The following is a 25,549-nucleotide window of genomic DNA, read 5'->3' on the forward strand; positions in this document are numbered from 1 at the left end:
TAAGGAAATACCATCTTTAGCTGCTTTTGATGTCCAGCATTTGTCCCTTTGGGCACGAAGCGTGGTTCATTTTTGTTATGCCACTTTTTGGTGAGAATGTATTCATGTTACTCTGACAACCTTCACAGGCTTTCTTCTTGGATGAGCTGTATAACATTTTTTTAGGACTAAAATGAAAAAAATAATTATGTTCTTATCTTATCTTACCTTGGTGACTTAATATCTTCACAGTGCAGATGAAACTGTGTCTTTATAAGATGTTCCACCATAAACCTCCAGAACAGGTTCAGTGCCTTTTGTCACAGATTCACCAGGGATGGCTCAACAAATGAAACACATGCTATATCTAAATCCTTAACAATAGTATTGAATGTACCAAGGAATATAATTGAAATAACTTTATTATGGAAACCCTCCCAGATCACTGGAGACGACAAATACTTTACACTTTAAAATTAGAAACAGATTTACATCCCAGACACAATCTTATGTTCACTTTTAATAAGCTAGCAAAGTGTTTGTTCTGCATCCAGTCTTTCAATAGTTGGTTTACTGTTGAACCTCTGGACAAAGGAGCTTTGGAATGAAAACAAACTAAACAGACATAGTTTTCATAGTCAATGAGTCCATTCTGATTAGCAGATCAAATGCAGGTCAGGGTTTTTACAATACCAAACACATATCACCAGAATCCACATTCTGAAATTCTATACACATACTCCAGGCCGGAGATTTTAGAATCTGCTGATCAAACAAATTCACAGCAGATACTTCATTTAAGTTCTTCCCTTTATGTTTCAGTCAACATATTTTTGCTACAAATACACCAACATATAAATTAGGAACTGAAAGTGGAGGTAATATGTCTGCACAGAATGTCCAAATGGACACTGAGCAGTTTATTCCTGTCTGGAGTTTAGTGTTACCAAAGGATGGGCAACCTTCCTGAGCATCCTGAGTACAGCTCAGGCTAGTGCTTTTCATTCTGGGCTTGTGCCAAAGTGTCTCCACCAACCAGACTTTGAATTGCAGCTGGAGATGATGTGGAGACAGAACTCTCTGTATATTAAAATCCTTAAATCAGAGGAGTGCTCAAACTTCTGTCCTCCTTGTCTCGAGAATTTGGTTTGAACGTCTTCTTGCAAACATTAATGAGAGTAATTCCTTCGTATCCATTTGCTGAGGTGCAGTCTGTTTCAGTCACTGACAGGTCCTTTTTGACATTCAAGCTATTAAGTAGGAATAAGTCATTCCTTTATGTCCCATTCAGTCCAGTTGCAGCAGTGCTGGTGATCACTGCAGGTAAAAACAGTTGCCGTGAAAAATGACATCACTGCAGGCGTGGCCAGTACTGTGACATGTCCGCTTCATTTCCTGGAACTTGGACTGGAACTGAGACACCAGGGGAAATCAGGCCTGGTTAAAAAGAGAACAAAGAGGTCATTAGAGCTGACAGATATGATGACTCAACAAGGTTTAAAGGTGTGTTTTGAGTGACCACAAAGCACATTTTAGCAGCAGCAGCAGCAGCAGCAGCAGCATAGTTGCAAATAAAGAGGAGATCTAAGTTTTTCTATACTGAACTCCATACAAACCATTTGTACTAAAGATACTGAGCAGATGTCATAAAAAGAGCTAAGAGAAGGCCTACGTGAGGATGCAACATAGGTTGCAAGCAAACCAACACTCAATAAAAATAATAAAAATAAATATAAAAATAATAATAATTTAAATCTAATTTTGTAAAAATGGTTTGTTTGCATCTTTTATTTATAATCTGAAAACCTCTGCTGGACCTTTCATTGTCTCAAACTAACATGTTAAAGCTAAGCATTGTCCAAACCAATGGAACTTCACTTTAATTGCTAATGGAGGTTCCAAGGTTTCCAAAAAATACCAAAGACGGTCAGTGAATCTTGGGGAAATGTGTATAAAAAAATGCAACATTTACAATATTTCCATTGGATGGAATGCTGCAGAACATTATATCTTGTACTGTATACTGTGGGTTGGCCTCCAAGTCTTCGTTTTTGTTAGTAATTTGTATTTGGAGCGACCAGTGGGTTGCCGGCTCAAGTCCCCATCCGGATCAAATATGGAGCATGGAATAGTAGCTGGAGATCTGCCAGTTTGCCTCCTGGGCACAACCATGGTGCCCTTGAGCAAGACACCAAACCCCCAACTGCTTGGTGCGTGTTCATGGGCAGCCCCATGGGCATCTTTCCATTTACTGCATGTACAGGTCCTGTTTGTGCATGTGTGTGTATTTTGGGTAACAGAGTGAAAACTTTGAATTTCCCCTTGGGGATTAGTAAAATATATCTTCTTTGTCTTTATGATCCATTCACTGACTGTTTGCTGTTGACTTAAAAAACTGAATCACTTGAAGTGACAGTTCAAGATATACAGTTGTTTAAGAGTTTAGGAGTTTTAGGAGTTTAACTTATCAACCTTTAATGTTCTCAATGGGTCTACCAAAGTTTGCCTATTCCAACAATCCTTTTGCACAGTGAAATCTTTAAACCCAATTTAATGGATACATCTTTGATCATTAACAGAAGCCTATAAATTTCTGCATTGTCTCATTTAATTAGGTATCAACATGCACCTTATCAACAAAGGCAGAGGGACAGTTATATGGAGAGTCAAACAGTAGTTGGTAACTTCCTACCTGTTGACGACGCTGCAGAGGATGTCATTGACTGGCTGTTGATGTGTGGCTGCATGTGTGGAGGAGTATATGTCTCATAACTTCTTCCATTTACAGTGGGGCTGGTGGGCAGCATACAGGAATAAGAGGTCTGACTGGATGCCTGGAAATATAATTTAATATAGCAGAATTTAATAACCTGATGGGCTCTTCACCCAGTGGTGCCATGCAAGATTAACAGTGTTGTTATATGAGCTGCAGCCAACATTCATAGAATTAATACAGCAGCAAACCACTATTTGCTATGAAAAGATATAGTGTAGAAATAGCATCCTGAGCAGAGAATGAAGTCACACTCCCTGTGTGTGTGTTGTAATCTGAGTTTCTCTATGGATTAAGTGGTGGCCATGCCTGCAGTGCATGTTAGTGTGCTGCTCTGCACTGACATTTTGGAAGCATAGTGCTCACCCTCCAGTTTCCCCCGTAGGCTAACAATGTCAGCTCCGTCAGCACCGTTGCCATTGTTACTGCTGCTTATGGAGGTAGCACAGTTAGCTACTAGCTGCTGGCTAGTCAGCTCCATGTTGAAAGCCATGTGAACTCAACACAGCCCCCGACTCCACCACAGATATGCTCTGATTGCTGAGAAAAAAAAGCTCCTTTCTTTAACGTTACAATCAATTTACTTTAATACTACCATTAAACTTCAATTAAAGGCCTAGTCCAAATTAAATGTCAGTCCCTTTTACTAGCCCAGTGTGGCTACAAGTTTTAAAAAAACAAACAAACATATGTCTCAATTAATCAATTAATCAGCCTGGTCTGGTTACCAAGCAGTTCATTTTTTTTGTAGAAGTTCTTCAGATGTATAAAAGCTGGTTGTTGGCTACCTCAAATTATGTGTCCATTCCTTGATTACCTGGTAAGTTATTCATATTCACTTACTCTGAAAAGGGCCCTCAGATCAAAAGAATCAAAATGGGTTTTCATAAAAAATTAAGGATAAAGTGGTGTTGAGTTGGTATGCCAAGTGCCGTAATCCTCAAGTGGCGTGACTCTCTCTCTCTCTCTCTCTCTCTCTCTCTCTGATGCACTTTCTGTCGGAGCTAGATTAAATGAATGATTCATTATTGATGTATTATCTGAAGCCTAATTTTTATACAAGTAATAATTGTACTCGTTTAAATAAGCAATTTGATTGTATTTCCATATCTTTCCAGAGCAACAGTTTTGTGAAAGGAATTAAAGGCCTGTCTCATGTAGACACCTGTCCCAAACATAGGCCTGTTGATTTCAGTGACTTGTGCAAAAAATAGCCTGGGCTATTAATTGAATTTTCATGGTAATTACTCAATTCATAGCAATTTCCCACAGGAGAGGTCATGGTCGATTAGCCACATTAGGGTAAAGAGGAATTTTATCATGCTTTAATCTGACACTTCCTCTGTATGTTCAATGAGATCCAACATCACTCTCCAAAATAAAAATGAATACTTGTATTTCCGGAAGACATTCAGCTCTCAGTCCGATATGCCTTCAGCCATGCTGGTGGTCTCAGATCCTTCCAGAATACTAATGTATAAGACACATCATGTAGATTGTCTGGCTCCATAAAGTAGGTGCTCAGACCAAATACAGCCCAGTTAAAAACATGCAAGGTGTTGCTTTGGTATGGGCCTGTGGCTACAGGTCAGGCTGTTCTCACACACTGTTTGTACTTATATCTATAAAAGTAATGCACTGTAATTCATACGTAACCCATATAAGTATGAGCCAGGGGGCTGTGATCAGGTGACCTTTTTGCTTCAGGCTATCGTCCCCCATATGACAGGAGCAAAGGAGGATGTCATGGTATACAGAGCACCAAAGTGCACATAGGGAGATTGTTGGGGTGGCAGATGGGTCAAACAAACACAGGACTATCACCCAGGAGACAGGGTTTGGGTCCCATCTGAAACCAAATGTCAACGTTAATATGTAAGTTATGCACATAACGTCCCGTCGTCACCGCACATCATGTCGTCACATTGTGTCACATCACGCTGTGATATTACATTAAGTTTATATCGTGACAACGCCCAGTACTGATTCTTTTCCTAAACCTAAGCTGACTGGAGGAGGTGCTAGCTTCTAAGATATCATACAAGCAATGTACATAACTTTTTATAAAATATCATATCAACTGCTGTATGAATATATTTTTTACACAAAGGGCAAGTTCTGGAGCTGAAAAATGAAGCCAACATGAAGAGCCATAAACTACAGTTCCTCTAATGTCCACTTTGAAAGTGAGTTAATCCCCATAGACCCCCATGTTAAAATGTCCAACTTTACAGCAGAAATAAACATGTTTATGGCCTGGTAAATAGTTTTGGTCTCTATGGCTTATTTCTCTGTTCATTACAACTGTACAGGGTGTGAATTTTGTACAACTTATCCATTTAAATTTTATTAAGGTTTAAAGTTACTCATAATGGAAGGCGTGGCCATTTGAGTGACAAATTGTCTGCTAGGCTTTAATTCAGGCTCTCAGTAAGATCCATCCCTCACTCTTCCCCAGCTCCACCCCCTCATTCATATATGGTCACTTCTAGCTCCAAAAATCCAAGATGGTGAGGGCCAAAATGCCAAACTCAACGCTTCAAAATGGTAGTTCACAAACCAATGGGTGACATCACAGTAGCTACATCCGTTATTTTCAAACAGTCTATGGTTGCACAGGTACAGGGGAAAAGATGAAACATGACCCAGGCAGTCTAATTTGAGATGTGCTGTACATCAGCTTATCAGACACCAAAACACTGCACAGCGGTGTGTGTGAGAATTTTACAACTCTGGAAATTCAGCCACATTTTTTTATCTTCCATCACGATAGCTCTGCGTTAATTGGTAGATTCCCTGTGCAACATCAAAAAGTAATCTACCAAGAATTTGGGCTTGCTCATATTTATTTGACCAATGCAATGCATTCCCACAAAGTCACATTACAAAAGTTGAACCAGGCTCAACTCTTGTGCCTGGACTGCCTGACTCTGAGTTGGAGGTTCATGATGAGCCATGTCCACCACAAACATTCCCTAAAAGATGTTCTAAGCAACTGAAGTCATCAACAGTTGACAAATATATCAGCCAACCTGAGCTGAAGCCAGAGACTGACACACATGAAGATGCCATCTCTAACTTGAGGTGCTCCGTGCTTGATAAGTTGTCTATTGTGCTGTCTTGTAATATAATCTTACTTGCATAGGCAGGCTGGCAGCCATACTGAAGCTGGGCATGGCTGGTAGACTGTAGCTGTTGGACAGAACTGGGTCTGACCTTCCCAACATGGATCCAGATGAGAAGGACACTAAAGAGATAAGGATGGAGAAATAGAGAGATCAAGGAGATTTGTAAGGTATCTCAGGCAATATACAGTAACTCACCAGTATGCTAGTACAATATGACATTGGTGGATGAAGGAAGATGGTTGGTCCACGTGATTGTTTTGTAAGTCACAAGTAAATCTCAAGTTATCAAACTCAAAACTCTACCTTCTGAGCTCAAGTTGTGGAGCAGGTAACCCATTAATTGTGGGGTTCATGGTTTTGACTCCTGGCTCCTCCTGACCATGTGTCCAGAACCAGACACCAAACCCCCAGAAGTGTAAATGGGGAAAATTACAAAAGCATCTGCTGAGTAAATGTAATGCAACTTCATGACTCTGGCCCTTATCAAGATCAAAAGCAGCTGTGTAAGTCCTTAGCACTCCACTACTTAACCCTAGTGTCAGAAATGTTATTGGAATTCATGGTGTACAGTACTTTTACAATACTTTTACTACTTTTATAGGAAAGGTTCTTATCAGAGAAGTTTATGAGTATGGAGCTCTAGATCTGGTTTCCTTCAGGAAGACTGACAGCTAGAAGAGAGAGAACTATCAATGATGTGTAAATATAATGCAAACTGTAGCAAACTGTGTTTGTGTGACAAACTGTCTTATATAATTAAAAACACACAGCGAACACTTTTAGCACATGCAGTGAGCCAACATCACTGAACAACTGCAAGAGAGGTCCATTAGACAATCTGCTAACCATGCTTTGTATTTAGCTATTTTTAAACATCCTGGTCTCACTCCTAAGTCGTTGAAATCCAGCACTTGGTCAGTGACTTCTGGCGTGAGACACTGATGAAAAATAATGAAGTAGTGTTGTGGAAATAGCCATACAAGAACTTTGAAATACATTCTAAAACTGGCAACATGATGATGTGAATAATCTGATCAATGAATGGGTATGAATCTGATCAGACATGTGCCTGCTTCTGGTAATTCACATTTTTTCTTCTATGTACTGTTTATACTATGTGACATTTTGGTTGGTGCCAAAACAGACAGAATGAAAATGGTATCCAGGCAGTCACCATGGTCACTACAGGAATCCACATTGTGCATGATAGCTCACTGTCATACTGCCCTTTACTGGGTTTATTGGGACAAAATTCTAAAAAAAAGTTTTTGTGAACTAACAATTAAAATTATGCTAATAGAGGGTGCAGGTCAAATATGCAGTATATGTATTTGCAGCACAAGTCCTCGCTAGTACCTGGCGTAGTAGGTTGTGGTATAGGCTGGTAAACACTGGTGTTGAAGCTGCTGCTTATGGGAATGTGATTGGAGGAGCTGGACACCTGTCGACGCTGATTTCTCAGCTTCTCTTCTCTTCTCCACTTCGCTCGTCTGTTGGAAAACCAAACCTGCACATGCCAGATAGAAAAGAAAAAAAAAAACATAGGTTGGTATAAGGTTAAAGGGTGGGTTCACATTTTCTCAAGTCTATCTTATGTAAAACAATGCTGACATGTCCACATGTAAACTGGCTTACAAGCCATACATTATTACAACACACACTCACTGACTTGTACGTCTGATCAGTTATATCTAGCAGAGTTTACCTGTATTCTTGCCTCAGGGAGGTCTATTTTGTTGGCAAGACGTTCTCGGGCAAACACATCTGGATAGTGAGTCCTTTCAAACTCTGGAACAAAAACAAATTGTGTCATTACAAGATAACATTAGTTGTACCATGTCAAATTATTTGCTCTATTTTATCAGGTGGACATATTTTAATTACATATTAAATTTCTATCCAACTGAGTCAATTAATCCTATCATGAACCAAAAAGTGCCATTTATGCAGGTCTTATTTTTAGGGTTCACTTATACCATTTGTTAACTTACTTTTTGGCGTTTCTTTGTAGTGATCTCATTAGTTGTTTTATATTGCTCATTTTAGAGCTTTTTTTTCATTTTGTATTTTTTTTCTGCGTCTGCATTTGTCTGTCTGCAATTTATGTTGCTGTCTGTCATGGCCAGGACACTGAATTGAATAAAAGATTATTATTTTTTTTTTTTTCTGGTTAAATAAAGGTTGAATAAAAAAAAAATCACATAAAACTGAGATGGATAGACTATGAGAATTTATGTAATTATTGCTAATTGAATTTATGTAATTTACTTAAATAAAGTGAGATGGACAGACACAAAGTGGAAAAGTGTGCTGTGGTCTGATGAGTTCGTCATGGACGTTGTATCCTCTGGGCTAAAGTGGAAAAGGACCATCCAGATTGTTACCAGCTCAAAGATCAAAGTCAGCATCTATGATGGTATGGGGGTGTCATGGTGCTACGTACAGGTTTTGGAGCAAAATATGCTGCAATCAAACAATGTCTTTTTCTGTCTCCTATTTAAGATGAGTGATGCATTATAAGCACAAAATATGACAATAGAGACCCCGAACTGTTGAGCAACTGAAGTCATATTTAAGCAAGAATAGGAAAGAATTCCAATTACACAGAGCTAAAGCCCTCTTTCCACCAAACATTTTCGGTATGGTACCTTTGGAACCAAAAGTACCCTTCAGACATGGTACCTAGACCCTAGCGTTTCCACTGCAAACCGTGCCCTTAAATGTGGGCAGGGTTGTTGTCGCTCACTTCTCCGTCCTGCACTTGCTGTATTTCCTCATTATCGGTGAAACAAAGGAAAGTCTGCACCTTGTTTATCATCCACAGAACTAGGCTGCACACAACATTTTCAGAACAAAATAACTCAAAACAAAACAGGCTGCAGTGAGTCTCTCTCCATGGGATATTTAAAAATAGTGAGTTTGTGCACTTAGTCCTTCTCAGGCAAGCTCTGGGGCCCTATTTGTCACAGCAAGAGGTAGAGCGCAGGTAGAAAGTGAAAGCAACATGGCGGAGAAGCGGCTGAGACACGGTTCAGAAGTGGATCCTACCACAAAGAAAAAGCCTGGACGTTCGGCTGAAGGTCTATTAGCAAAGAAGAAAAGTGACCGATGGAGAAGGCAAACAAGGATTTGTATTGGCGTCGCTTTTCCTCGGTGGAGAGCCCTGAAGGAAGAAATTGGGCTGAGGGCAGACACGGATGTTGCCTTGCTGCTGTTGGATAAGTAAGTGACTTGGTTTATAATTATATTATGAGTAGTATGTGTTGCTGTTTCATGTACTGGACCTAGTACTTTATTATTTTCTTGGAAATGGTGCTATGAACGTAATGTAATGTTAGCAGCCTGGTGTTCGCCACGGTGTGAAGGGAGTGTTACTCTGTGTACACGGTGTGTGGCGAGTGTTACTCTGTGTACGTGGAAGTGCCGCTGGCTTATTAGTTGTAATAACGCATTATCCACTGGGAGGCGACAGAAGTTACGCACTATAGCTTTAAACAAGTTAGTAATATGCGTCTCTAGGCGGGTGCACAACGCACGTGCACTCTGCTCAGACACACACGGAGTAGCCACACATATGCAAACGATAACAAATAAAAATATGATTACAATGTGAAAGGTTATTATTGTGCACATTAAAATATTTATCAGAAAAACGTCTTAATGGTCAATCATTAATCAGAATGATCTAATCGCAGTAATAATGATCATCATAATTTGTAATAATGACAAATGAAATTGTGAAATTATCTGACCAATCATGGCAACACCGCCCGCACGAGGAGATCCGTCTCCTCAGCTGTAAAATGCTCACTCTTTCCAGTTGGTAGGTCCGCCATCTAACTAGCTCTCCGCCATGTGCTCCAATCGCGCCTCTTTTAAAGGGAATGAGAGGTGACACTCTGATTGGCTTATTGAATGATACGCCCAAAACACACCCATGACTAATTCACAGAGTAAGCCCAACCCTTTCAGACTCTCCGCCATGGCGCACAATCTGAAAACGCGCTGTCTAACTAGCAAGTGACTGGGACACACCCATGCGCCGCACGCCTGGCGCTTTGCGTTTTAGACAATCTAAATAGGGCCCATCGGGTTTAGTGTTGCGTTAGCCTGACACTACGTGACGCTTTTCTTTTCTCCGAGTGAGGATTAGAATATATGCAGTTCACATAAAACAAATACATGTAAACGCTTGAAGATCCACAAATTACTAAAAGTGTATGTCATATAAAACTAAAGTAATGGTCAAAGTTGTAATATAGAATATTTAAGGCGTGTTGATGGATTCACATTGTCAGCTCATGCATTGAGTAACATTATGAGTTAATGTTCCATCTTAAAAATCCCAGCAGTTGTGAATGAATGAATGAAGTTATTTTTTTCTCCGACTCCGGCTGCTTCAAGAGGCAGCAAAACATCCTTATATTTTATAGTTACAGTCTACTAATTAAACTCTCCACAATATGAACAGTGGCTTCTGCCTCGAAACCAGCCACAACTCAGCCCTGAGCAGAGTGACCGTCCACTACTGGCCAATCAACGGACTGCAGTGTTCATAGCTCCACCTTTTAGTACCAGATGTGTGTGCTAGGTACCCCAACAGAAGGGGTACCAAAAATGGGGATGGTACGGACTGGTACAATCCACAACTTTTCGCAGTGGAAACAACAAAAAAGGGTAACGAATTGAACCATACAATACTATACTGCTCGGTGGAAAGGGGGCTTTGGATTAAAGCATGAACTGATTAGAATTTGTTGGTCAGAGTTCACTGTGACCTCTGAAGTGTCCTTGGTTCCCAAACATTTACTGAGTGTAAAAAGAAAAGATGATGTCACGCAGTGGCACACATGCCCCCTGTCCAAACTATTTGGAGGGTGTTGCAGGCATCAAATTCAGAGTATATTTACAAAAAATATAATAAAGTTTATTTTGAACATCAAATATCTTCTCTCTGTACTGTATTCAATTGAATATAGGTCAAAAGGATTTGCAAATCATTCTGTTTTTATTTATATTTTACAGTGTCTCTGAGACACTGTCTCAACATTTTGGAATTGAGATTGTATTTCAAGTATGCATTTGAATCACAAGTAACAGCTTAATGTGCATTTTGCCATATGCAGAGGACCTCTATCTGTTTCAGGACATCGGGAGAGAATCAAGCTAGCCTGGACCAATTACCAAATGTTGACATGACTTGCTGCTCTACAAATTCCAAAACATTGTTAACAACTAGATAGTTTAGGTTAGATTTTATATTTCCACAACAGGCATGTATTCTATACATGCAGTCATTATGAACATACAGAAAAGGACATGACAGTAGAGCACAGTAATACAACATGTGCTAGGTAACAGTAGACAAGATGTGACAGTTCTCCTTTTCTCTGAGACATCATCATAGACCATTTCTGATTGGATTCAAAGTTTATTGAGCTGTCATTATTTTTATTTTTCATTACTGGTATGTAGGGTTGTCAAAAGTATCGATACTCTGAAAAGTATCAATACTCAAACGCTGTATCCGGATACAATACTAATTTACAAAAGTATCGATACTAACAGTGCACGCCACCTCAGCGCCTGTCGGGTGCGTGCGACGGGTCCGACGGACACGCGCTGTGCAGGCAGCGTCTGGCAGGCACAGAGCCCTCGCTGCAACCCGGCTTGTTGTCGTCGCTGTGCATGCATGCACACATTTCTGTTGCTGTAATATGGCCAGCGCGGCTGCAGGAGGATCAGAGCAGCCAGTTTCAGTCAAAAATGATAAAGGAATAAGCGTTCTTTGGAAATATTTAGTAAAGTGAACACAGCACGCTGCAGACGGCAGGTACAGCCCCTCCCCTCACTAGCAGCTGAGCAGCTGGTGTTGCTAGCATCAAACTAAAATATAACTTCTAACGTTAATGTGGGAGCTAAGCAGAAAACTTTATCAGTCATGCCCATCTGTAACATTAACAGACAATGTTAGTTTAACAGGACAACACAATTAAGTGTGTCTGAAAAGTTATGTTAACTGTAAAGTCACAGATTGAAGCTGAAAAAACGTTTGGTTTCTCCCGTAACCCCTGGTTCTCTGATCACATAGTGAGGTAGAAACAGGAGCATCCTGAGCCTAAACTACCAACTCTATTTGATCAGCAACGAAAATATTGTGCCAATTCACCAGAAGCACAGAAAATAAACAGGGCTGTAGATAAAAACATTTGTATGGACAGATCTTGTTTCTGGTTGTTATTTATTTTGGGGGGATTTTTTGTTGTTATCATTGATGTTACTGTTCTGATCTTTATTTTAAAAAAATGACATGCCTCTTAATTTTTTGCTGCTGTATCGAAAATGGTATCGAGTATTGAATATTTTCCTGGGTATCGATATCGAGTTTGAAATTTTAGTATCGTGACAACCCTACTGGTATGGAGGAACATGATGTTTGTTATGGACACAATTTAAAATTCCTCCTTACGTACCAAAATTTTGGATAAAACGATACACATACAGAAAAAACTCAACATTTACACAAGAAACAACACTGTAAATCCCATTATTTTGTACTGATGAAACACTCCCAGTTACCTTTCTCCAGTGCCTCTATCTGGTCCTGTGTGAAAGACGTTCTGTTTCTCTGCAGTTTCCTCTTCAGCTGAAGCCTCATCTGAGTCTCCTCTGAGTCTTCACCGTTGGAACTAACTGATATGGTGTTTTCCCCTCCCTCTGTCTGTGGACACTCTGCACCAAGGCAGGAAGGCAGGAAGAAGTTGGGTTGGGCTCAAAGAGGTTTTCACATGTTATAGTACAGAAGAAGAAACTACGTAACACTGTAAAAAATGTTCTACTAGAAATGAAGTAAAATCTGAATTTTGTTAAATACTTTTTTTTGGACATAATAGCACTGAAACAGCTTTATTAAAGGTAGTTAATGATCTGAGAAATTCAAGTGATTCCAACAACGTGGCTGTCCTCATTTAAATTTAAATTTAAATGCTGCATTTGATAGAACTGATCATGGCATTTTAATGCACAGGCTTGAGAACTGGGTAGATTGCCCTTGTATGGGGTTGTACTTTGTAAATAATAGGGGCATATTTTTTAATGTGCATGGTTTGCTGCCCATGTGCTTTGGTCTTTACGCAGATGAATATACTGCCTCTGGATATTATAATTCCGAGCTCTCTCTATAATTTTAAAAGTAAATTAAAGACCTGCCTTTTGAATCTGGCTTTCTAATGTGATGTAACATTACAGTCTTGATTTTTAAGTTTTAACCACTGTTTTTTTTTAACCTTATTTCCTTCCTCCTCTTTGTTTTTATTTATTTACTTTCTTTTTATTCTAATGACTTTTAATAATATTTTTTGTTAGTTTGTTCTATTCTATTTGGTTTGCTTTTTTAATATTTGCAAAACTTTATGTTTGTGTTAAATTGTGTCATTCCAGTTTTGCCATGTAAAGCGTTGAGTTAAATTGTATGTGGCATTTTAATAAGGTCACACAAACTGGTACTTTTACTTGTTTCTAAGCCTCACATAACCATGTTTTATGTTCCAACAAGAAATGTTAGATCTTCCGCTGTCTTTCCTTTTAAAGTTTCCCACAGCCCAGTCTCACTCCCAGCTTGTCAAATTCCAGTGCTTTGTCAGTGACCCATCAGCACAGACACATGAGGCACTGTTTAGGCAGTATGAGAAAACCCAGGTGGTGGCATTTGTTGGGCAACTACCATAGTATACAGTCCTCATACACTACGGCGGGTGCGAGGGGAGGTCGACAGGTCAAACAAACTCTGGACTTTTGCTCGTGTCCAATGTGAAACCAAAACTCAATAGAGGTGTTCTAACAATGATGTAGTGTCCTGGTATTATTTAGCATACTATGCTAGTGATGCATGTCACCACCATGTAACATTATGTTAGGTTAATAATAAGTGTACTTATTTTAAGCCAAACCATGACATGATGGGTCTTTTCTTTTCTTTTCTTTTCTTTTCTTTTCTTTTCTTTTCTTTTCTTTTCTTTTCTTTCACAAAACAAATGAAAAGCATGGCAGGGACAACACTATGTGGGAGACAAGACAGGTATAAAAAAAACATTTGACACAAAAGACCAACACAGGCATATTGCCACATTGGTACAATATTTGTTGAGAGTGTTGAATGGCAATTTGTGTGCGTGTGTGTGTGTGTGTGTGTGTGTGTGTGTGTGTGTGTGTGTGTTGATGAAGTTGATGAAGCAGAAAAAACAGGAGAGGAACAGGAGAAAGGAAAAGGGTCAAGGGTATAAATAGATTAAGCAAACTAAAGTTAGAAAAAGAAAGAGAGAACTATAAATTAAAAAAGATAAATAAAAAATTTAAAAAATGTAATAGTAAATTTATCATGTGATTTTAACCTGACTTTAAATGCGCTGTATGTAAGAATGTGGCCAAAACGCAGTCAAATACAAAATATTGCCGCGAGTCGTGTCCGCCCCCCCTCCCCTACAGATTCGAGGTTGCTGGACAGCGGCCCGCTGGAGACTGATTTGTTTGCCCACGGGCAGCTGCCGTGGCAGGGCCGCGTCACCGCGTCCTTGATCTTCGGTTTTCCAGCGGACCATTCGAGCAAGTCCGGCTTCTCTGCTGCTAACGCTGCTGCCGGGACACAGCTGAGGAGGAGCCGGCTGCTAATGCTATGTACCGGGACACTGCTAATGCTGCTTGCCGTGCTGCTGTAGCTCAGTCGTAACTTTAACTGATGCTGAGACTCTACTGACTGCGTGACTGGTAGACGGCGGTGGGTGGCGCAACAGGCCAAAACACAAATTCAAAACATAAACATGATTTGCAGACCGTAAAATATTTTTTTAAATGCGAATATTCTGGCCGTACTATTGTTGTCGGTGAGATCAGTATGTTATATGAACATTATTCCTTAGTCTCTGTGACATATTAGGAGGATTTTATGACTATTTGCTTTTGATTTCTTACATATAGCTCCTTTAAGTTGGGTTTATTCAAGGTTTCAGTTTTCTTTTTTCAGTCTTTGATATTTATAGAATTGTTCAACTTAATCTTACTGGTATTGTTTGTAATGTTTCATTGTACTGTTAGCATTTTTTTTTATCATTTTACTCACTGCTATTGTTTATTTTTACTTTAGTGTTTGGCGTAACATTGTATTAAATCTTGTTTTGAAAAGCCCTTAGGTCTGCACCTTTGCATGACAGGTGCTGTACAAACAGTGGCTAACGCATTTGCTAGCATGTCTGTCCGTCCTGGAAGAGGGATCCCTCCTCACTTGCTCTTCCTGAGGTTTCTACCATTTTTTTTTCCACTGTTAAAGGATTTTTGGGGGGGATTTTTTCCTAATCCGCTGTGAGGGTCTAAATGACAGAGGGATGTTGTATGCTGTAAAGCCCCCAAAGACAAATTGTGATTTGTGATATTGGGCTTTATAAATACAAAAACAAAACAAAAAAAATTGTTGCTGCAGCTCAACAGTCATAGTACTGCTAATAAATGCAAATAATCAACAACTAGCTGACAATAAAAAAATAAGATTAATATATGTACTAATTTGCTTTCAGGAACATGTTGTACATGTGTTACAATAATCATATGAATCAGTAATCATTAAAAAATACAAATTAATTAGCTCTGAAGAATGTACAAATTAACTTGTTCAGAAGTATAAACAATAAAATAATATAATAAAATGTACACATTAACTTTCTAATTGAACTGTCAAACATAACCTTCTTTCACATGAAAACATCTTTTAAAAAATATGCAAAAAGTCTTTTTACTATGTATGATACATTATAATTCCAGCTCTAAAATCTATTTTATAGTGCTGTGAAAACATCAACACATCTCTCCTTTAATCCTGCTGGATTTTTCCAAGTTTCTCACCAACAACTACATTTTACAAGATTAAATTGAACACATAGTGAGAACTCGCCTCATACTCATTTTTACTGAGTAGAGCTTGAGCGCTTCACAATGTAAATCAATGCAACCTCCGAGAGCTGTTGGTTGCAGCCACCGGCTGCTTAGAGGAAACAATAAATAGCTACCCTGTTTCTGATTTCATGTTCTTTCTCTCCACATCCACTCCTCTCAGTAGTGTAGTGATAGTTCAGTGGGCACCAAAGAGTTTTTGTTGTTTTGACATGATAACAATACAGCGTGTTTCCAGGTTCAAGTGACACAATCTCAACATTAATAAAACCTGCTTTTAGGATACAGGGCTACATATTCCTCTACACTAATCAGTATAATGTGCCTGCTGCTCTGTAACTGTGAATACTGCGGCTGACTAAATCTTAAGTCTGTGGTTAAAACACATGTGTGTTTTCTGGACCATTTAAACCAGGCTTAAATTAGCATGATCTCATTAGCTCTGAGTTGGATCTGTTGGATATCACCCTGGCCTGAATCTGTAAAACTGATCAATTTTGAAACAAAGAAATGCCTACTTTTCTGTGAGTCAAAACTCACAACGTGCTCAAACATGACTGATTGGGCCTTTAATTTGATTGGCCCACACATATTTTAGTGATACTGTTTTACTCCCGATTATTGTTCATATCTTTTTTCAGTTTATTTTAAAATTAGACTCTTTCGTTTTATACTGTTATTTTCTCTGTCCATTGTAATACATTACATTTTAATACCATATGTAACTTGCATAAAATGAAGCCGTATAATGTTTGATGATTGATCCAATAAATGTTTAATTATGTCGCATTGTGTAAATATCAGTATAATGTAAGTGCAATATTAAGATAAATTATTCCACACTGAGTGAGACACTGTTTCTGGAAGAAATGCAGGTATTTTTGCAATATCAACTACATTAACAGTGGCAGTACTTCAATAAAACTCAGGCCTTCATCAGAGTAGAAAACACAATATATAATATTCAAATCCATGAAATGAAACCATGCATGTGAGTTAAAGATGAGCTCTTCAGAGTGGAGATCTCCAGCATGTGATCCCTGAGCAGACAGACGCTTGACTCCAGCTCCCTGTGGAACTCATGTTATTTGTGGTGCTAGCCTAATTATTCATTATCCCCAGCAGACAGAGACTGCAAAACAGAATGAAGCCATTGCTCAGTGTCACAGTCAGTCAGGCAGAAAGAGACACAAATAAGAGCAGACGCCCCTTCTCCCTCCCCTACACACACACTCTGACTCACACACAGGCACAAACATGCTGTGGACTGATGAGGAGGTAGCAGCCGTGGTAGTATAGCATGACTTTGTTTCACTGTTGTAATCCCAGGGTGCTGGAGGAGAAGCAGCAGCATATGAGCCTACTCCATACAGCAAATGAGGCCCTTAGACACACACATTAAAGGAAAAGGAGAGGAAGCTGCTCATGAGTCCTCTGTCCTGTATAATGTGAATTCTGAGTACATTTTGCAAGCAAGCAATTTAGTTTTGTTTTGTTGTTTTTGACATCTTTTTGCCATTTTTGTAAATAATTCAATCCACAGCAATAACACAATGGGACAAATCTGAGTTGCATGTGATGTGAAATCAAGTCACCAACATATCTGAATCTTGGTATGTTTAAGACAGTACCAGATTCTGTATCAACAGAAATATCGTTGTCAAAACGATAGTTATCAAAATATTTTCAGTTGTCAGTTGAGTTGAGTTGAGTTGTCAGTTTATGTAAAGCAGGCTACACGACTTAGAAAAAAGCTGCACATTAATACAGAGTATCAAAATTACTTCTAATTTGTTTATTTGTTTGTTTGTTTTGGTTGGTTGGTTGGTTGGTTGGTTGGTTGTTTTTTTTTGTCTGTGATGACTTTTAAATGCAAAGTCTAGCAGGCAGAGTCACACTAACAGTCAGGGGCATGGCACTAAAATCTGGGCCCTGTAATCAGTCTATATGGGCCCCCTGCCCTTACTCTCTTGATCCATGCCTCTCTCACGCACCTTTTGATTTTTTATTTATTTATTTTTATTTTTATTTTATTACAACATAAGTTTGCTTTCTTTTTCTTTCTTTACCTCATTTCTTTTCTATTTTGAAACCCTGATTTCCCTTTCTTGGGGAAACACATAAGCCGTGTTTTTTTGCACCCTCTAATCCATTGTTTTTAATGTAAACGCATGGCAGCGGTGCTCAAATGCTGTTGCAACTCCGTTGCGATGTGCACGCATTCCCTTGCACCTATATTTTAAGACATGGCGGCTGTGCCCTGAGATAAACTGAGTTCAACTTCTGGAATGCAGCAGCAGGCACCACATGTTATGTGACGAGCAACAACCAATCACAGCACCTGGAAGATGATCATCTCTGCACTCGGGATTGCATGTAAGTAGCTGGTGCTTGTTATGGTTGCTTAGCAACTTCAGATGCAACCTGCCTCTGCACTTGTGAAAGTTGGCACAGATTATGCACAAGAGTTGCACAAAGCGCCTGACCTCGTGTTTTCCAGGCGGTTAAAGACGTGGCATGCGCACAGCCCCAAAGCAGTCACTCATTTGGCTCTAGCTGAGTTTAAAGATGAATCCTAGTGCAAGAGTGGACTAAACCATTTTGAGCCTTTCAGGATTGAGAGGGGCCTCAGAGAGCTTCCACTAGTTTTTTATACAAAGCTAATTTTTTTTTATATTGGTTAAAAAAACGGAGCATTTAGCCAATTTTAATTTAATTAAAGCATTAATTATTTAGAAAATTAAAAAAAAAATAATAGTTGCAAACAAAACCAAGTTTTTTTGAGGGCCCCCCTCCCATTGGGGCCCTAATCAGTCCGCCCCACTATTGTTATCATAATTATCTATGGCCTGCAAACAAAGACACTTCCTGTGCTGCTCTTGAAATGAATTTATATATATATATGACTCAGATTTTAAACTGGGGAAATTGAGTACGCACTATTGCATCCAGCTGGCTCTAGTTATGAAAACATGAGAAAATGAACTAAATGGCTGACAACACAAATGGATATTGCATCGTGCCTCTTTCAGAAAATGGTGAATAATCCTGTGACTTTCTTTTTTTTAATTTAAATATTGAAATAAATGAGTAAAAGTTTAACAAAATAATCAAACTCTGTCTGTCAGTTCTAAAGACAATGTGGGCTCGAACGACGCATAGTGCGTCCAAATTCACCTGTTCTTCTCTATTGATTCTCTCCGCGACCATGCCTCATAGTGAGAAGCCACGCATATCACGTGAAACGGCAGAATTGTAGCTTTCCTACAAGGCCAAGCACTTGTCGGTAGTCCAATGTTTTCACAGCGAAAAAGAATGATAAAGTTACACTAACATTATGTATAACAGAGCTTTTATACAGCTTTGCACACACATTACTCTTGGATGGATTACTCGCGAACGCAGGCTCGCACAGAAATGCCACGCATATCACATGAAAGTGCAGGAGCAGAGCTTTCCAGTGATACCACACACATGCTGTCATCCCATCATGCTATAAATCCAGATTAATTGTCTACAAAATAAAAACCTGACGAATTTCTTTACAACCCATTATACAGATCTTGTTATCAGTCACTTCATATAGTGAGGAATATCGTATCTTACCAAGTCTTAGGCTTGCGTGTGTTTCTCCCTGTCTATCCACAGTTGTAGTCCGGCTTTTAAGATGCAAATATCTCCATATTGTTCAGTTGACACTCCATCAAAGTTTGTATGACAAAACCAGCCACTTCACCTTTGCACACCCAGACAACAGTAGCCTAATTATGCATGCATGACAGGGTCGTAGTCACCATATACATTGAGGGGGACATGTGCCCCCCCCCAGTGCCCAAAATGCCCCCCCCCCAATATATAACTGAAACTGAAAAACAACAACAAACTTTGTTTACTGCAAACAAAGTGGCAAATATTATCTTGGAGGACATCATTGCGCTTGGTTGACTATTTTTCTATGATCTTAGATGTAAATATTGCATGTTTCTTTCAGATAAAACACATTTTTGACTTGTGAATGAGTCAATGGAATTTCTTGCAATAATGAAAAAATACTGGCACTTATGTCCGCCTGGCATAAACCACATGTTTTGGACGGCTGTGAAGTGATAGAATGTCCCACCATCATGGTTCTTATATTGCCAGATTCCAGAGAGTCTCCCCTCTTCAGATATGGCAGAATATCTTGCTATGGTAAATACATGTAAAAATGTAAGAATTTAGTAACACAGATTTTTTTTTCATTGGTATAAAAATTAATAGAAAATACAGGCACATAGAAGGACATGGAATGATGGCAAATCTGGATAGCCCACATTGTCCTGAAAAAAAAAACAAGATATAGCATGTGTATGTAGCCTTTATAATGACTGTGATATGAGCTTAAAAGTAAAAGCAGTAAAAATACCCCAAAAACACCTAGGGCCCATAGGGTTAAGTCACACATTATCAGATTTTACAAAGACCGGGGATCTTGCAGGTCACTTTTTTCAATACCAAAACTGGATTCCTTCTGAGACTATTTCCCATCCTGCTCCTGGTGGAATATATCACCCCGAACTCCAAACTTAAAGAAATATGACATATCAACAATTCCTCACATATCCACAAAAACACATTACTCTAGAAACACAAGATAAAAGGCGTCATATGTAGACAGTATTCTTGTCAGTTCTGTCACCAAATAGTCTATAAAGATAAAATGCATACAAACTTTATGTTTTGGATTTTGTTGCCTAAACTCACAACCAGCCTCCATTGGTAAGCTGCACTTTTTTGGTGAACTGTTTCCAAAATTAAGACTTTTGAGACTTGTTCATGTTTTTGCACCTCCTCGGAGTCCCCTCCTTCTTTACTGTCTACCTAGTTTGCTGCAAAGAGTGAAGCTCTTGGTTGTTGACAATGTTCATGTGCTTACATGAGCTTCAGTACTTGCATGAGCCATGACTAAAAACTTACAATAATAGCCCTCTCCTTTGGCGTTTCACCTGTTGCTTACAGTCTGGCACCTTGTCGTTACCTTTTTTATAAAGCTAAACCCTCACCTGAGCACTGTGGGGATACACACCCATAAATGTCCCAAGTACAGAAAAAAAAAGAAAATAAAATGAGAATTGCTGCCCCCAGATGTATGCCTCTGTGCACTAGTCAAGTTTCTCTTACCTTGACCTTTGACCACCAAAATCCAGTTCATCCTTAGGTCCAAGTGAATATTTGTGCCAAATTTAAAGAAATTCCCTCATGGTGTTCTTGAGATATCACATTTACAAAAATAAGACAGACAAGGTCACAGTGACCTTGACCTATAACCAACAAAATCTAATCAGTTTGTTGTTGAGTCCAAGTGGACATTTGTGCCAAATTTGAAGAAAATCCCTCAATATGCTCTTGAATTATCATGTTAAGGGAAATGAGACAGAACTTTGACCTAGGACCACCAAAACTAATCAGTTCATTGTTGACTGGACATTTGTGCCAAATTTGAAGAAAAGACCTTGAGGCGCTCCTGAGATATGTTCACAAGGATGGACAGACAGACGGACAACCCAAAAACATAATGCCTCTGGCAATGGCTATCGCCAGCATGGAGGCATAAAAATACAAGCAGTCTCTGCAGAAAAATACACCACCACATACTAAGAGTGGACCAACTGTTGATTTAGAAGTATTATTACTCTGTATGAGTCTATACCTTTTTTTCTTGGAAAATCCTTCATAGTTTACCTTTAAGACAGCTTGAACTGAGTTTTATGACCCAACTTACACCAAATGATCAAGGTTATGGAAGCATGCACCAACTAAGAGAAAAACATTCATGATTTTATTCCAATTTTGTAAATTTGTCTGCAACAGTGAAATTGCTTGAAATATCATTTGGTGTAAGGCCAGAGTGAGTAGAGTAGAGTGGTGTATGATGCTTATGACCACCGAACCTTGTTTCATGTACCAGTTCCATTTGCTGATAAAGACTGTGAGTTGCAGCTGAAAGCTCCAAAAAGTTAGTTAGTGGATCATGATTTATCTTTTTTTATTTTTTGTACTTTTGGTCAAGCGAAAGAATTCTAGGGCTATTGGCTCCAGAATGAACTTTCATACTCAAAAATACAATTACATCCATGATTTTTTTTAAATGTCATTTTATCTCACAACTTTTAAAGGACATTGTCTGCTATGGACAGCATGTTTTAGGTGATATATACAAACCTTTGGGGTGTTTATGTGCTGTATATAGTTTATCTCTGTGTACTGGGACATGTCAAAATGTCTCCAGTGAAAAGGTCTATTTGTATGCTGTTTTAAAATAGGATGAAAGGAGCTTGGGTGATTGGTCATTGCGGGCCTGGAGATTGCACTAATGCACTTAGTTTTAGAAAAATAGAGCCCTCACTGGTGGAGTATCTCACTGGTGGTAGTGAGTGCAGTTCCAGTACTGTGGCAGGAGTAATGGTGGTAGTAGTAGTAGTTGTAAAGAAGAAGTAGTCATGGAATCAGTTTCTTACCAGTGTTAGTGAGTGTAGTCCCAGCGTACCACCCTGAGCGTCCTCCCCAGGTGGTTTGTCCATTGAGCATCTTGAGTTTGTCAAACATCCCCTCAGCTCCCACTGTTCCCATTTGCTGCTTGTCACTGGCCAGGTTCCTGAGCACTCGATTTATTGATGAAACCTGGTGACAACACAACATGATTACACAAGAGCAACTATGTTGTAGGAAGCCACTGGTGGACAGAAACTTCGTAATGGAACCAAACATTGTGAAATGCACTACACCACTGTACTGCTGCCGACACATCACTGACCTACTGTCATCCTTCAGCCGGCCGTGTCATGTCCATTTAAAGAAACACTACAGATGAGTTCTATTAGACCTGTATGGGTAATTTCAAGTCACCAATGAACCTAACCTACATATTTCTGGACTGTGGGAGGAAGCTGCAGAACCCAGAGAACACCCATCCTAACACAGGGAGAACATGTAAACTCCACACAAAAGGGCCCCAGCCGGCTGACAGATTGTAACCCAGAACCATCCTGAGGGGTTAGGGTTAGGGTTAGTCATTTTTCACAGTTCATTTTACATTAGACTATTAACCAGTAGGGTCTAACAGGAGTTCTGTCTGATTGGTTAATGACTTTTTAAAGCCCAAAGCCCCGCTGTACGCCTGCTGTAACAGCGCACAGTAATAAGCACCAGCATTTAGGTTTAAACTGGCAGGACTTGGCTGAAGAACAGAAGGGTCTTACGCTGGGTATATTGTCGTTGGTGCAGACTCCCTCTGCCAGCAGTCGGTCTCTGATCTCCCAGGCGAAAATAGACGGACACTCTCTCTTGTACTGAGCAATCTTTCCTACCACCTCTGGAGTGGCCACCCTGGGTTTACTCCCTCCTATGGCCCGAGGACGGATTGAACCTGTCTCGTAATACCTGCCCAAGATCTTACTTACACAGCCGTTAGACACCTGAACACAAGAAGAGCACATGTCACACATATTATTTATAACTGGGCCAAAACACACTACCATATGCTAAAATTACACACAAACACACACACACACACACACACGCCTATGTGTGCATCAAACACTTTGTCAAACCCTCCAAATGTATTTTTTAGAGTAACAGTTAACTGTATTTATGTATGTTAAGCTAAAGCATTGACAGTATGAATGCAACTTCTGTTATAATTGTGCCCAGCGCTCCACGATTCAAGCAGTCCATTCCAGCGGTCCGCTCTAGCACATCTGTCCATCTACCAGCATGTAGAGGCATGTCTCAAAACAACGTGTGCCGGTAGTAGGAGCAGGCTGACAGCTGAGCATGCCGAAATGCTCATCTTCTTAAAAAAGAATCTCCACATCATGCTCGGACTGCAGTTAGGGGAGAATGTGGAAATGGGGGAGTAGCGGTTGATTTAGTTAACTGACTGATTTCTGCTCATGTTTTTTCTAAGACGAGCAAGGTAAGGAGAAGGGACACTGAGGTAGACCGGCAATATTAAGCTTATCAATATACCTTTGCCTCTCTGGTAGGCATAGCGTGCTAAAATAATAAAATTATTAAAATTTTATTATTAGCTAATTATTAGCTAGCTATAGATAATAATTTTAGCTAGCTAGCTAGCAATTCAGTCGTGGAGACTTGAAGGCACGGCTGCGGAGGCAGAATGACAGCGAACGAGCGAAGAAGCGGAGGGGAAAGCGGGCTTTGTTTCCCCTTTGGGGGTGTGGCTTTCAGATTATGACGCGTTGCGCTCTGTCTCTATACCAAAGTCACACCGCTTTCTTCTTTGTTTCTGTGATGATACAGACGAACAATGTGCAACTGGATGCTGAGCCCCTAACTTCTCACCCTAACCCTATCCATTGTAATGTTTCCCTGTTTTCTGCAAGAACTGTGATTCATATTGATGTGGTTCTTCAACCAGCTCATCATTCCTGTCAGTACAGTATATACTACCACTGTCAGAATGACTGCTGAGAGAATCATGTAAGCATGATGAGTTTACCTGCAGTATTCTGGATATGTCACAGGGTCGAGCTCCACTGTGTGCCAGCTCTACTATCTTCTGCCTTGTAGAATCAGGTAATGGTCTCCCGTTCACAAACACACCTCCCAGCTGGTTTACTCCACTGTGACCTACACAAACACACAAAGTTAAAAAAACAAAACAAAACAAAAACAATGATTCAAAAATTGATTTGATTGAAAGCAGGAAAACAGAAAAGTATTGAAAAGAGAACTCAAACTACGATGAGCTAAAGAGCCACACTTATCAGGCACATACAAGGGAAGCGTCTGCGTGTGTTTTCAGGAAGGGGGTTTGGGGTGGGGGGTGGGGGGGGATACAGCCAGGAACACAAGTTAGAGGCAACTAAAACAAAAAAGGTATCTTAAGCCAGAAACTAAGGTTACGATATTGTAACCCGAGTTTGATTAGCACAGGCTCCACCCTCTACTGAACTCTATGGGTAATACTCTCCTCCAATCACCAGAATAAGAATCAGAAATACTTAATAGATCCCCGGATGGAAATTGCATTCACCCACTGAAATCTGCATAAACATAGCTGGCTATTTAGGGTTGCAATATCATAACCTCTGTTCTATCTCACACAGGCTCCACCCTCTACTGGACTCTTTATATACGATTGGTGGAGCCCGATAAATGAATGCCTTACTACACACATCCTGACCAGCTAATGGTCAGTTGCTGCAGCCCACCTACTTCTTTATAACCTAGGCCGCAACAGCAGAGAAATAGGGGGCCGCAGCCAACACAGGTGGAAAGCAACTAAACTGGTCAGTGGGCAAATCGCCGATCACAGAAGAGAAAGGAATGCGGAGACTAAGGGACAGCCCCTATTTACGCTTCACATGTATTTGAATAGGCACGTCCTGATTAGTTGGCTACATTTATGTGAATTTCAGTGGGACAATGAAAGCTTGAGATTGGAGGAGTGTATCACCTGCAGAGTCCAGTAGAGTGTGGAGCCTGTGTGAGATAGAACATATAGTTTGGTCTGTTTCTATGGAAGATCTTTCGGCCTTTACACTACATGCTACTGTAGATTTGAACATTTTAATATGTTATAATCTGGTTTCTAATGACATGAAAAGCATGCTGATACTGCTGATACTTTTTACTTTTTAACCAATTTTATTGGTTATTACAACAATGTTGAGTGATGCTTTGATGCCTTTGGCCCACCCCCTTTGAAAGGACTGAAACTGAATGT

At 39.7% G+C, this 25,549-nt stretch overlaps 1 protein-coding gene across 2 annotated transcripts in view; it reads right to left on the reverse strand.

The window, feature by feature from the left end:
- Positions 1 to 383: 383 nt before the first annotated feature.
- LOC126407405 (paired box protein Pax-6-like) overlaps positions 384 to 25,549 on the reverse strand; it is a 52,666-nt gene continuing 27,500 nt past the window's right edge. For both annotated transcript variants that reach the window (XM_050072268.1, XM_050072267.1), the window contains 9 exons: positions 24,320 to 24,450; positions 23,058 to 23,273; positions 22,317 to 22,479; positions 12,460 to 12,612; positions 7,586 to 7,668; positions 7,237 to 7,387; positions 5,890 to 5,999; positions 2,672 to 2,813; positions 384 to 1,416 (listed from right to left, as the gene is read on the reverse strand). In XM_050072268.1, coding sequence (XP_049928225.1) covers positions 1,331 to 1,416; positions 2,672 to 2,813; positions 5,890 to 5,999; positions 7,237 to 7,387; positions 7,586 to 7,668; positions 12,460 to 12,612; positions 22,317 to 22,479; positions 23,058 to 23,273; positions 24,320 to 24,450 — 1,235 coding nt within the window. In that variant the 3' untranslated portion in view covers positions 384 to 1,330. The remainder of the gene's footprint in view (positions 1,417 to 2,671; positions 2,814 to 5,889; positions 6,000 to 7,236; positions 7,388 to 7,585; positions 7,669 to 12,459; positions 12,613 to 22,316; positions 22,480 to 23,057; positions 23,274 to 24,319; positions 24,451 to 25,549) is intronic.

The sequence above is a fragment of the Epinephelus moara genome, chromosome 20, assembly GCF_006386435.1.
Source record: "Epinephelus moara isolate mb chromosome 20, YSFRI_EMoa_1.0, whole genome shotgun sequence".
NCBI lineage: Eukaryota > Metazoa > Chordata > Actinopteri > Perciformes > Serranidae > Epinephelus > Epinephelus moara.